At 42.3% G+C, this 12384-nt stretch overlaps 1 protein-coding gene across 3 annotated transcripts in view; it reads right to left on the bottom strand.

Moving 5' to 3' along the window:
* Window positions 1-2334: 2334 nt before the first annotated feature.
* KAT7 (lysine acetyltransferase 7) overlaps window positions 2335-12384 on the bottom strand; it is a 41432-nt gene continuing 31382 nt past the window's right edge. For 2 of the 3 annotated variants that reach the window (XM_032163292.2, XM_032163291.2), the window contains 6 exons: window positions 10309-10398; window positions 9945-10085; window positions 8437-8530; window positions 5269-5415; window positions 4616-4722; window positions 2335-4015 (listed from right to left, as the gene is read on the bottom strand). In XM_032163292.2, the coding sequence (XP_032019183.1) occupies window positions 3914-4015; window positions 4616-4722; window positions 5269-5415; window positions 8437-8530; window positions 9945-10085; window positions 10309-10398 (681 nt within the window). In that variant the 3' untranslated portion in view covers window positions 2335-3913. The remainder of the gene's footprint in view (window positions 4016-4615; window positions 4723-5268; window positions 5416-8436; window positions 8531-9944; window positions 10086-10308; window positions 10399-12384) is intronic. The other variant, XM_058445139.1, reaches the window with a different exon arrangement.

Below are 12384 nucleotides of genomic sequence, written 5' to 3' on the forward strand. Positions count from 1 at the left end.
AGTTTATTCCTAAACCAGAAAAAATGCCAGAATGAGGCACATCTTTTGCTTCCTGGTTTAGCTCTGTAGCCCCCTAAAGTTGCTGCTTCTAAAGCCAACTAACATCAATCAATTCTGTTTTTTGTTTTTTTTGAGACAGGGTCTCATTCTGTCACCCAGGCTGGAGTGCAGTGGCATCATCTCGGCTCACTGCAACTTCTACCTCCCAGGTTCAGGCAATTCTCATGCCTCAGCCTCACCTCCCAAGTAGCTGAGACTACAGGCGCGTGCCCATGTCTAATTTTCCTACTTTTTATAGAGCTGGGGGTTTCATCATGCTGCCCAGGCTAGTCTCGAATTCCTGGACTCAAGCAATCTGCCCGCCTTGGCCTCCCAAAGTGCTGAGATTACAGACTATTACAGAGCTATCATGGCTGGCTTAAAAATCAGTCCTTTTTACTGTAATGAGTTAATTTGGTTGATAATTAAAAAATAATAAGAAGAAAAAATATAAAAAGAAAATCAATCCTTTTGCCTGAAAGTTTTCACCAGTTTCATTATTATCCTTGTAATAGAAGCCATTAGAAACAAAGAAATCCAACTAGAAGGGAGAGGATGATTCATCATTAAGGAATCAAAAACAGTGGAAGCAAACGTAGAGGGGAGGGTGAGGGCTATCAAGGTAGACAGACCAGAACTGAAGTTTCTAGCTTTGCTGCTAACTTCCACCTTGGATTCCAGGTCTCCTTTGGCAAACCAGTGTACGCATCTACTGCACAGTGCTAATATGAGGGTCAAATGAGGCAGTATGAAGGTACAGTGACAACCACATGGGAAGCAACTAGCCCATGCTACGGCTCTCTTCCTCCAGAAATAGAGTAGGTACTTCCATTGAGCAGGTTTCAGGAATAATTTCAGACTTTTGCTCTTCTAATAAAGGAGCTTAAGCAGCTAAGCATCTGTTATGCAGATAAGAGGGAGTTAAAAGCTGGGTGCAGGGCTCACGGCTGTAATCCCAGCACTTTGGGAGGATGAGGCGGGTGATCACTTGAGGTCAAGAGTTTGAGACTGGCCTGGCCAACATGGCAAAACCCTGTCTCTACTAAACATACGAAGATTAGCCAGGTGGCCTGCACCTGTAATCCCAGCTACTTGGGAGGCTAAGGCAGGAGAATCGCTAGAATCCAGGAGGTGGACGTTGCAGTGAGCTGAGATCATGCCACTGCATTTCGGCATGGATGACAGAGTGAGACTCTGTCTTTAAAAAAAAAAAAAGGGTCGGGTGCAGAGGCTCAAGCCTGTAATCCCAGCACTTTGGGAGGCCAAGGTGGGCGGATCACCTGAAGTCAGGAGTTCGAGATCAGCCTGGCCAACATGATGAAACCCTGTCTTTACTAAAAATACAAAAATTAGCTGGGCATGGTGACAGGCACCTGTAATCCCAGCTACTCAGAAGGCTGAGACAGGAGAATCACTTGAACCCGGGAGGCAGAGGTTGTGAGCCAAGATTGCGCCACTGCACTCCAACCTGGGCGACAGAGCCAGACTCCGACTCAAAAAAAAAAAAAAAAAAGAGGGAGTGAAATGGGACAGTCTCACTCAGAGTTGCCAAGGGAAGTGAAACTCTGTTCCCACACCTGTGGGGGTTTAAATGAGATAATAAGTCCTTTTATTTTTCAGTGAGTAAAGTGGGATGGCAAAGTGAGTGGAGACCTGGGATCAGGACTGCGCAAAATACTTCAACCGTATGGGTTCTCACCACTACTGGCCACAGTGAGTAAAACCATTCCAGCCATACAATTCCCAGCCTCCTCCTTTCCACCATACGGAGGTTAGTGCTCAGCCACCCTTTTCCTGTGCTGGGTATATCTTATAGGAAAATGCAGCTATTTTCAAATATAATCATTTCAACCTGGGAGAGAGTCAATAATTAGAGGTGACACTGCTCAATACTGGTGAGCTTGGAGATGAGAAGGGATATCTGTTCCCATCTCCCACAGGCATCAACTGTACCCCCATATATCCTAATTTCCTATTGGTGCCTTTGCCCCTAAAATCAGTGGAAAATGGCACTTAGTGAAAGAATGGGTAAGTATTCATTGCTACGTATACCGATTAGCTGGAACCAAAGTGAGGCAGATCAAATTTGTGCCACCATCTAGAGAAGTTCAGAGTGAGCACTTCCTTGATCTTCACAGACAGCCTGTATCACAGGGAAAAACATTCCATAGCCACAAACCACATCCCTCAACAGTTTTACTGCTGGGGAAAGCAAATCCCAAGTGCATTTACTATTAGTAGCAGATCGTGTGCATCATTTTCATATATAAATGAGAGCTCCCAGATGAAACAGACTTGAGCAGAGAACATGCTTTATTGAGGAGTAGATATAGAAGAGCACATTCTAGCACATGTGGGGAAGGGTTTAGCTTCTGTAAAAGGCCTTTATCCCTTAAGAAAACCCCTAGTGAAGTTGCTTTTGGATAAATTTTAACAGTGACACTGAAACTGGAGGGGAGCTGCCACTGAACATGCTTAAAATTAGCTCCCCCAACCCACAGTGAATATAAGTAGTGTACAGAGATGACAAGAGAAAGGCACAAATGACCGGAGTCAGGGATTGTGGTGAGGGCTCCACATGAAGACAGCATGTTGGAGGAGACCAAGTTGGGAAGGGTGACATGTCATACATCAAAAGTTGCCCCAAGATAGCAGGTTATAATGGGCTAGAGAGAAATTAGAGGGAACATCTCTTCCTTCACTTGAACAACACCAAAAATAGAAGACCAGAGAATAGAAGGATGGTGACAAATCCCAAAAAGGAAATGGAGGAGGAGTTCGTGGAAGGGCAGAAGCACTTTAATCCTAGAGGGAGGGTGAGGCACCGTTGAAAAGAGAAGCAAACCTTGGCAGGGGTGGCCATTCTGCCTTGCTGAGTCATGGGCTGAGATACAGAAGTCACTTTCAATCATTTTCAACTTCTCCCAGACAAAATCAGTGCAAGGTATACGGAAGTACAGATGTACTGTATCAGACTAGTGGAGGTGAAAAGGTTTCTGCAGTATAATTAACCAGTTAACACGCAGCATGAAAGGGAGAAGTGGACATTACTTTGGCACCTGCAAACGTAAAAAGTGGGAGTAAAGAGAGAAGGAAATATTTACTAGTGGGTACTTTACGGTGAGGCAAAAAGTAGTATCCACTCCCTTTCACCAAGACACTGCCCACTGCCCACAGGTGAACTCAAATCAAACCCAGAACCACCACCTCTTCATTCTTCTCTCCATCTCATTCAGATCAATTATATGCTATTACCATGACTAGTCCCTGGGAAACTCTTCAAAAGTATTTGGCTCTGGTTAGCCCAATACAGATCAAAAAGAGGTCTCTTAATCAAAATGAAGGAAAGAAATGTAAAGCAAGATGGAACCCAAAGTGACTGGACCCCCTGCCAATCCACACACACTCACAAGTGCCACCTCTTCCCTGCCCCTCCATAGAACACACATATAAGGAGTAACTGGAAAGGTCCTGGTGGTGGCAGCCATATTTGGAGGTCTGGTGACCAGGTGGCAAGCACTAGTACCACACTTAGAAGACAACACAACCTCATGGGGCGAGAGGACATGAGGAGAGAACCAGTGACTGGACAGGTACAGTACCATAACAGAACTCCTTGGGTCAGTGCTGAGAGACCTGCACTCAAGTCTAATACAGATCCCATCCAGGCAACCTCACTGAGGCCGAAACAACAGTTCCTCAGAACCAGCGTCTGCAGTGTACACAAAGGTCAGAGCCAGGACAGTCCTGAGGGGGATGGCCTTCCCAAAGGATACTGTACTTGCCAATCACAAGAGCAACAGAAATGACAGACAGATCCCCAGGGTATGGATTCCTACCGCTGGGGTTCGCTGGCTCGGAATGACAGGTCACTTTAAGTGCCCTTGGGAGGGGTCCATTTTAAGCAGCTGGGATCCATGGTTTTATTGGAGTTGGACCTTTTGGCCTCTTTGGCTATCCACTCATCAATCAGGTCCTGAGGGAGAACAATGGGAAAAAGGATTATATACTTTCAACTCAAGTGCCTTTACATAGATTCCAAAATAACTAACTGCCAAGAAGGAATTGCCAAAGGTTTAACAACACGTTAGGGTATCAAAAAAATACTATATTTTGACTTATAAACTGCTTTCCTATCTAATCCATTCTTCCTACTTTACCCTCAGTGAGAAATGAAAATCATTGCTCACCGACCTTTATTGTATGTATGAAATAATTTAAAAAATTAGAAGTGAGTATGAGTTGAGACAGCATTTGTGAACATTCCTCTACAGATGGGCAATTTCCTCCCATCTAAGAAAAACATCAAATGACAGAAGTGCTGTACAACATAAAGCTGCTTAACTGGAGCTGCTTAACTTGTGTCATCCAAATTTGAGACAGGAGCTTACCAAAACCTTCTGATAAGGATAAGGCAACACAGGCATCACTGCCAGCTACAGAAACGAGACCCAGTAAAAGAGGCGTGTAGACCAACTCCTTTAAAGGAAGGTTCTCAAGTCTTAAGGCCCCTACTTTGTTCTGCTAAGCTTTGAAGGACATCCAGCAATGAGCAAGCCGCTGATGAAAACCTTACCTGTCTCTTTAAAACTAGGTGTTTTCCCTTCCAGTACTTGAGCATCTGAAGGGCTTGCAGAGTGCTGACAATGTCCACAGGATTCACAGCCGTCTCCTGACTGATTTCTGAAACAGAAGAGGTACTGACAACCTGGCCAAAGTGCAGGTTCCCACCCCTTTGCCCCCAACCAAGGTCTACTTTCCCTTAAAGGGAATCCAAATGGACAGAATCTTCTGTACTCAACCCGATCTGTTTAGAAGGAGTTTACAAAGTATTCATTTGACCAGTCCAAATAACTACAGAAGGATATTACAGCAAGAAGCTACTCTTGGCCCCTTAGAAATCAGGGTCAAATATAGATCAAACTAAATTGTTCCACCCTTGCATAAATACACAGGGATGTCTTTCTCAGAAAGATGAACCAAAAGATCTGAAGTTTTACTTCTTGACTTTTGTAAGAATTAAAGTGTTGGCAACTTTGGATTTGAGAAGCCAATTAATAACCATTCCCAGGGGCCAAATGCTTTGGATTCCTAGGCAACTTTAGTGAGGGTCTCTGCAGTGGTCCATATTCAGTGGGCTTTCTGTTCTCATATTCAGGGGAAACACAATACCCAGTAGAGTTAACTTCTTGGGTAACAATCAACCATTCCAAGGAGTCAAAAACCAACCTTTGATAGAAATCTCTTTGCCTTGGAAATTATGCAGGTAGCGGAGAAGTACTTCTTTCCAGTAACTGCGATAGCTTATAAGCCCCAGATCTGAGAGTGGACGTTCTGGGGAGCCAACTTTTTCTTCGACTTTGGAAAGCAAATAACCTGCCAGGGAACAAATATAGACTTTTTCTAGCAACACTAGATCTTATCCTAATAGCAAAAAACAGTGTGCCAACATGGAAGAAGGTTTAAGAAGCACAGTCTACTCCATTAGGGTTTAGTCATTCAATGGAATACTGTGTGGCTAAGTATAGTATACCACCTTTGTATAAACAAATGGGGAAGAATGTGTATTTGCATTTACATGACACAGGAGTCCCCTCTTATTCACAGGGAATGTGTTCCAAAACTCCCAGTGGAGGCTCAAAACTGTGGATAGTACCAAATCTTATATATACTATGTATTTTCCTATCAACACATTCCTGTGCTATAGTTTAACTTATAAATTAGGAACAGTAAGAGAGTAATAGTAAAACAGAACAATTGTAAGGATGTACTGTAATAAAAGTTATGTGAAGGTTGTCTGTCTCTCAAAATATCTTATTTTACTGTACTCACCTATTTTTGGACTGCAGTTGACTACAGGTAATTGAAACTGCAGAAAGTGAAATGGCAGATAAGGAGGGCACTACTGTAATAGACACTAAAAGAACTCTGGAAGGCTTCACTATTAATCATTTTGATAATAACGAATCTCTGTTGCAGGTGTGTGTTGGAAACAAGGGAGACAGGAAACAAAAATGTGAAGCCACTTCATTACCTAGTTTTTAAATATTTTTTAAATCTTTGAATGGTAAGAACAGATTAGCTCAGTACCACCTATGAGATAGTGCAGGGTGTAAAAAACCCAAATGATGAAGCCTCTAGTTATAAAGTCTAAACACCTAACATTCAATTTATACAAAATATACAAAACAACACTATGGAGATGCAGTCTGCAAAGTCCATAATCTGGGGAACCCTTTTAGACAACTAACCTGCTTTCTTCAACAAAAACACAGCAAGGAAAAAAAGATGGGAGTGGAAAGTTTTAGACTAAAAGTGAATTATGAGCCATATTTCTCAATCCCACTATCAATTTTACCTGGATCTGAGTATTAAAAAAATAAAAATAAAAAAAGAACAAAATCACACCAGGGAAATTTGATTATCACAATTTATGACATGAAGGAGTTTTTTGTTTTTCTTTTTTTTTGGGGATGGAGTCTTGCTCTGTTGCCCAGGCTGGAGTGCAGTGGCACAATCTGGGCTCACTGCAAGCTCTGCCTCCTGGGTTCACGGCATTCTCCTGCCTCAGCCTCCCAAGTAGCAGGGACTGCAGGCACCCGCCACCACGCCCAGCTAATTTTTGTATTTTTAGTAGAGACGGGGTTTCTTCACCTTGTTAGCCAGGATGGTCTCGATCTCCTGACCTCGTGATCCGCCCGCCTCGGCCTCCCAAAGTGCTGGGATTACAGGCGTGAGTCACCGCGCCCTGCCAAGTTTTTTTTTGTTTTTTAAGGTGTAACAGACCTTATCTTTCAGAGATATCAAAATAATGGCAAGTGAAAATGTAGGTAAAACAAGATTAGCCCCCCAAAAAACGGTAATTACTGAAGCTGGGTGATGGGTATAGGAGGGTTTATTATACTTTTGTTAATGCTTAAAAATTTCTATAAAATCAAGTTTATAAGAACAGTGTTACCTATTCAAAGATACATAGTTCCCCTCTTATGTCACTTCCCAGTTCATCTCTTCTCAGGTGACTTAAAAATGAAAGAAGGCGGCCAGGCACGGTGGCTCACGTCTGTAATTCCAGCACTCTGGAGGATCCTCAGGTGGATCACCTGAGGTCGGGAGTTCGAGACCAGCCTGACCAACATGGAGAAACTCCGTCTCTACTAAAAAAATACAAAATTAGCTGGGCATGGTGGCACATGCCTGTAATCGCAGCTACTTGGGAGGCTGAGGCAGGAGAATCGCCTGAACCCGAGAGACAGAGGTTGCAGTGAGCCAAGATCGGGCCATTGCGCTCCAGCCTGGGCAACAAGAGCAAAATTCCATCTCAAAAAAAAAAAGAAAGAAAGAAGGCTTGGAAGGCTAATTCTAGGAATTCCAATTTTGGTTACAATATACCCCATCCTATGACAGTGGACATCAAATATAGAATAACACACAGTGGAGTCTTGTTATTCACAGCAGTTATGTTTTATAAAGTCACTGAGAACCTGAATTAGTGAATACTGAACCACTGCTCCTAGGGGAAATACAGGGAGGGTTAGGTTCCTGCAAGCCTCTGGTCACATACTGGTCAACCATCAATACATAACCTTATTTTATGTTTCTGTTTAAAATGCCTTATTTAATATACACTGTTGATATCATTAACATTGAACTCACTGCCAGCAACTCTCTAATTCACCTGAAGAAAGCTATCTAACCCCTGTAAGGTACCCCAGTATTCCTGAGATTAGGAACACCAGACACATCAGTACTACTCATAGGGGCCATTTAAAATCAACAGAAGGCCAAAACCGTGTGGCATTCTCAGACTGAAAATGAACTTGTTTATAGTATAAGAGCTGAAAACTCTGAAGTCAGCTGGGAATGTGTGCATCCATGACTCTTACTTTTTGCTGCGCTGTGCATGTTCACGAATGACCACAAAAATGTTAAGATTGATTTTGGGGTTACAAATAAAATTTAGTGAGTAAGCAAATTCACAAACACAGAATCCACAATTAATGAGGGCAGAGTATATTATGCAAAGGGTCCATTGGGTACATGGATTACCTCTAGACAAGTCCCTACAAAAGTGAAATCCCTAGCATCAAGGAACAGATTTTAAGCCTCATGCATGTATGTGCTGTTTAAAAGTCTCAAACTGGGATAATCCTAAAGAGCTTACTTTATCATCCTCTGTACCTCCTACTCATTAAGGAGGAGTCCTGTACTCCTTCAATGTTCAATGTGTATCAGGCAGAATGACAATGTTCAGGTTTTTCCTACTTGTTTATTCATTTACTAAATATCCATGTACCTCCACTACATTCCAGGAATTGCAGAGACCACAGGACAAAAAGACAAACAATATTCACATGGTCCCTGCCTTGTGGAACTAATGACTTAGCAATTTCACTTACTGAAATCAATAAGCATCTTGCCATAGCCCTGTCTCATGTACTGAGGCATAGTAAGGATACAGGATACGTTGTAGTTGAGGAATGAATTCTTTTCCTAAAATCAAGAGCAAACAGATGAACACGTCATGAGGATTTGAAACCAAAGGTTTCAGCACTTCCACAGATGCAAAATAAGGCTGCTTGCAAAACATCTGGCTAACCAGTCCCAAGGGGTGGCTGCCAGGCTCACAGCTGTTATAACCACACCCTTTATCATGGCCAAAGCCATTAATCATCCCAGGATTTCCCTAGCTGAGACCTCCAGCCTCATTTTAAGGGGGCTGACTCTGGGCTCCTGACAGCCACAGAGCAAGGCAAGAAGGTTAAGACTGCTGACTCAGTCTATAGAAGCCCACTTTAAATGCAATTTTTGAAAAGGAGCTGCCTACTGGAAGAGAAGGGAAGGAAACAACACTGTAAGTCCCCATTCTGCAAAGGGATTTAAAAAAAAAATCAAATTGAACCAAATCAAAATGTGATTCCACTTGTAGGAAATGTCCAAAATAGGAAAATTTATAGAGACAGAAGGACTGAGAGGGATTGAGTACAAATAGGAGTGATTGCTAACAATTTCTTCTCAGGATAATGCAAACTGGGTTGATTGCACAACTCTGTGAATACACTATAAATCACTAAATTGTACCCTTTCAGTGCGTGAATTTATGGTATATGAATTATACTTCAATAAAGTTGTTATACTAAAAGTCATAAACTTTTATGACTTGGGCCAGGCGCAATGGCTCACACCTGTAATCCCAGCACTTTGGGAGGCTAAGGCGAGTGGATTACTTGAGGTCAGGAGTTCGAGACCAGCCTGGCCAACATGGTAAAACACCATCTCTACCAAAATCACACAAAAAATTAGCTAGGCGTGGTGGCAGGTGCCTGTTATCCCAGCTACTCAGGAGGCTGAGGCAGGAGGGTCACTTGAACCTGGGAGGCAGAGGGTGCAGTGAGTCAAGATCACACCTCTGTACTCCAGCCTGGGCAACAGAGTGAGACTCTGTCAAAAAAAAAAAAAAAAAAAAAAAAATCTGGCCTTGGGTCTTTAAAAGACGCAGTAGTGTTATCACTGAAGGGACTGTGCTAGAAGGAGCCCAGCTAAACAATCAGGCAAAAGGAGTATATTCCTGGTTTTAAGCTAATAACATAGAGGCAGGCAAAGCCAGGAGAACTGGCTTGACTACAAGATGTGGGCTTGTGGGTTACTAGAGAGGGCTCTGGCCAGTTATTAACAGGCAGCTCCAGTCCACAATTCTAGAAATGAATGAACCAGAAGCTTTTAATAAAAACTGCATTTTCATTAAACAATCTTTGATACATGGGTTTGCCTTTTTTTTTAATTTAAGGAAGGGGTGTCATCATTGCCCAGAGTACAGCTTCTTCCTGTCAGTGATTTGAGTCCCCAACTGGGAACATGGATCACCCTGCTCTGGCTATTGGCTTCTTAATCTCCAGATCCTGCTTACCTTGGAAAAATATCCAATCAGGTGACAGCCAGTGTTGTCCGCCTCTGTCATAACATAGAACAGGAAGGGCTCCACATCATAATATAATGTCTTGTGGTCCAGAAAAAGTTTGGCCAACAGGCACAGGTTTTGGCAGTAGATCTGGAAGCAGAGAAACAGAGTTCATGTGTGGGCCACTGATTCCTAAACAGATAAAGGCCTAAAATTCACAAACATACCATAATTATTAATGAAACACACTATGTATTTTGGCAAAAGAAGAGTTGTATGTCCTTCACAAGGTGTGATGGAGAAAAAACACATGACTTCTGAAACCTGTGAATATACAACATTACAACTCCTTTCTAAAGTCACCACCTTTTACCTTGTTTTTCTTGCCATCCACTTCAAACACAGAGATTGAACCTTTGCGATATATCTCATCACCAGGTGGGTGTTTCCACACACATTTGGCCTGCAAGACAATGAAATTCACATCAGGAAACCAAAGCCTCCCAACAAGACTGCTCCTCAAAAGGGAAAAGGAATGACAGGTAAAATGTAGTTAACTGAGCTACAGGACAGTTGGACAAGCTGAGAACATACAGCAAAACAGAGATTTTTTTCCATAAAACAAAGGCTTCCAAAGTCATTTGAATATATTTATGACACTTTTATAGCAATCTGGAACAAGTATTCTGGATTACATTCTGGCACTGCTTTAGCCCAGGAGATTAAAATCACCCACTACATAAAGGCCAAATAAATAACAATACCCTTGCTTATTACCAAATGTCTCAAGCCAACAGGAAATTCTTAAGCAGCTTATTTCCAGCAGCTTAGGGTGGCTAAGTACTTTACTCTCACCTTTACCCGTAACTTCTCATTACCACCTAACCATGATGGCCTTCTTTGTTCAGATTAGAAAACCTACTCACAATGATAAAAACCATGTACCACTACCTGTCTGCCCTTCTCCCCTGCAAGTGCATTCCCTTTGTTATATAAGGAAATTAAGAGAAAGTCCTGTGGCAAAAAAAAGGAAAAAAAGAAAGGCAAGCAGCCTAGCTGAGCAGCAGGAAGCTAGGGTCACTTGGCCACAAGGGGGCACAAAGTACCCCCTTTTCCTCACCCTCAAGTGCTAATTGTTTTAATGCAGCCAGCCAGCCAGCCATCTGCTGTTAGGTGAATTCTTTAAAAGGTTTACATTTTAAAATGTTTAAGGCCTGGTGCAGTGGCTCACACCTGTAATCCCAGCACTTTGGTAGGCTGAAGTGGGCAGATCACCTGAGGTCAGGAGTTTGAGAGCAGCCTGGCTAACATGCTGAAACCCCGTCTCTACTAAAAATACAAAAATTAGCCAGGTGTGGTGGCGCGGGCCTGTAATCCCAGCTACTCTGGAGGCTGAGGCAGAAGAATCCGGGAGGTGGAGGCTGCAGTGAGCCGACACTGCGCCACTACACTCCAGCCTAAGTGACACAGAGCGAGACTCTGTCTCAAAAAAAAAACAAAAAAAAGAAAAAAAGAAAAGTGTTTAAAAAGTATAGATATATAAAAAAAAATTTTTTTTTGAGATAGGGTGTCACTGTCTCACCCAGGCTGAAATAGCACGATCATAGCTCACTGCGGCCTCGAACTGCTGGGCTCAAAAGATCCTCCCATGTAGCTAAGATTATAGGCGCATGGCACCATGCCTGGTTAGTTAATTTTTAAAACGGTTTTTGAAGCAACAGAGTCTCACTATTTTATCCAGGCTGGACTCAAATTCCTGGCCTCAAGCAATCTTCTCACTTCAGCTTCCCAAAGTGCTGGGATTACAGGTATGAGCACCTGGCCCATGAAACACTTTCTATTAAGCAACTTTACTGCAACTCTTTTTGTCAACTCAAGAAGCATGTTCCAATTTGTCATATGTAAATCCAAATATTTATTAACTGGAATCCCTCCAAGAAAATTCCATCTGTAGTTTGTTCCTATCTCTACCCCTTTACTCATGCTGGCTCTTCCCAACAATAACCAAACTCATGTAACAATTATTATTTGTTTAGAAACAGAAGCCAAGCCAAAGGAAGACCATTTCATTTCAGTGATCACATCTGAAGCAATGGGAATAAGAACAGGCATGGAATAAAATAGGTATTTCCTGAAATCTGACTTTTATATCATATGATATGGAAAATTTTCAAATATTCAGAATGTTTATTTGATTCTCAGATTTATTCAGACCCTTTGTTTTCTCCTTCTATTACTATTTCTTGCCCTTTTGGCTATTTCATTGGTTAGTGTCACTCAACAACCAGTAACAAAAAGGAAAAAAGGCATAAATGGTAAGCAGTTCACATCAATAAAAATACCTGCTTTCACATAGTAAAACCATTTTACTTTATCTCCACGGACTGCCATCTGTGTCAGTGCCCCTCCTTCTGACCCCATTATTTCCTGTGCACTGATATTTCTACCA

The sequence above is a fragment of the Hylobates moloch genome, unplaced genomic scaffold, assembly GCF_009828535.3.
Source record: "Hylobates moloch isolate HMO894 unplaced genomic scaffold, HMol_V3 SCAFFOLD_10, whole genome shotgun sequence".
In the NCBI taxonomy this organism is placed as follows: domain Eukaryota; kingdom Metazoa; phylum Chordata; class Mammalia; order Primates; family Hylobatidae; genus Hylobates; species Hylobates moloch.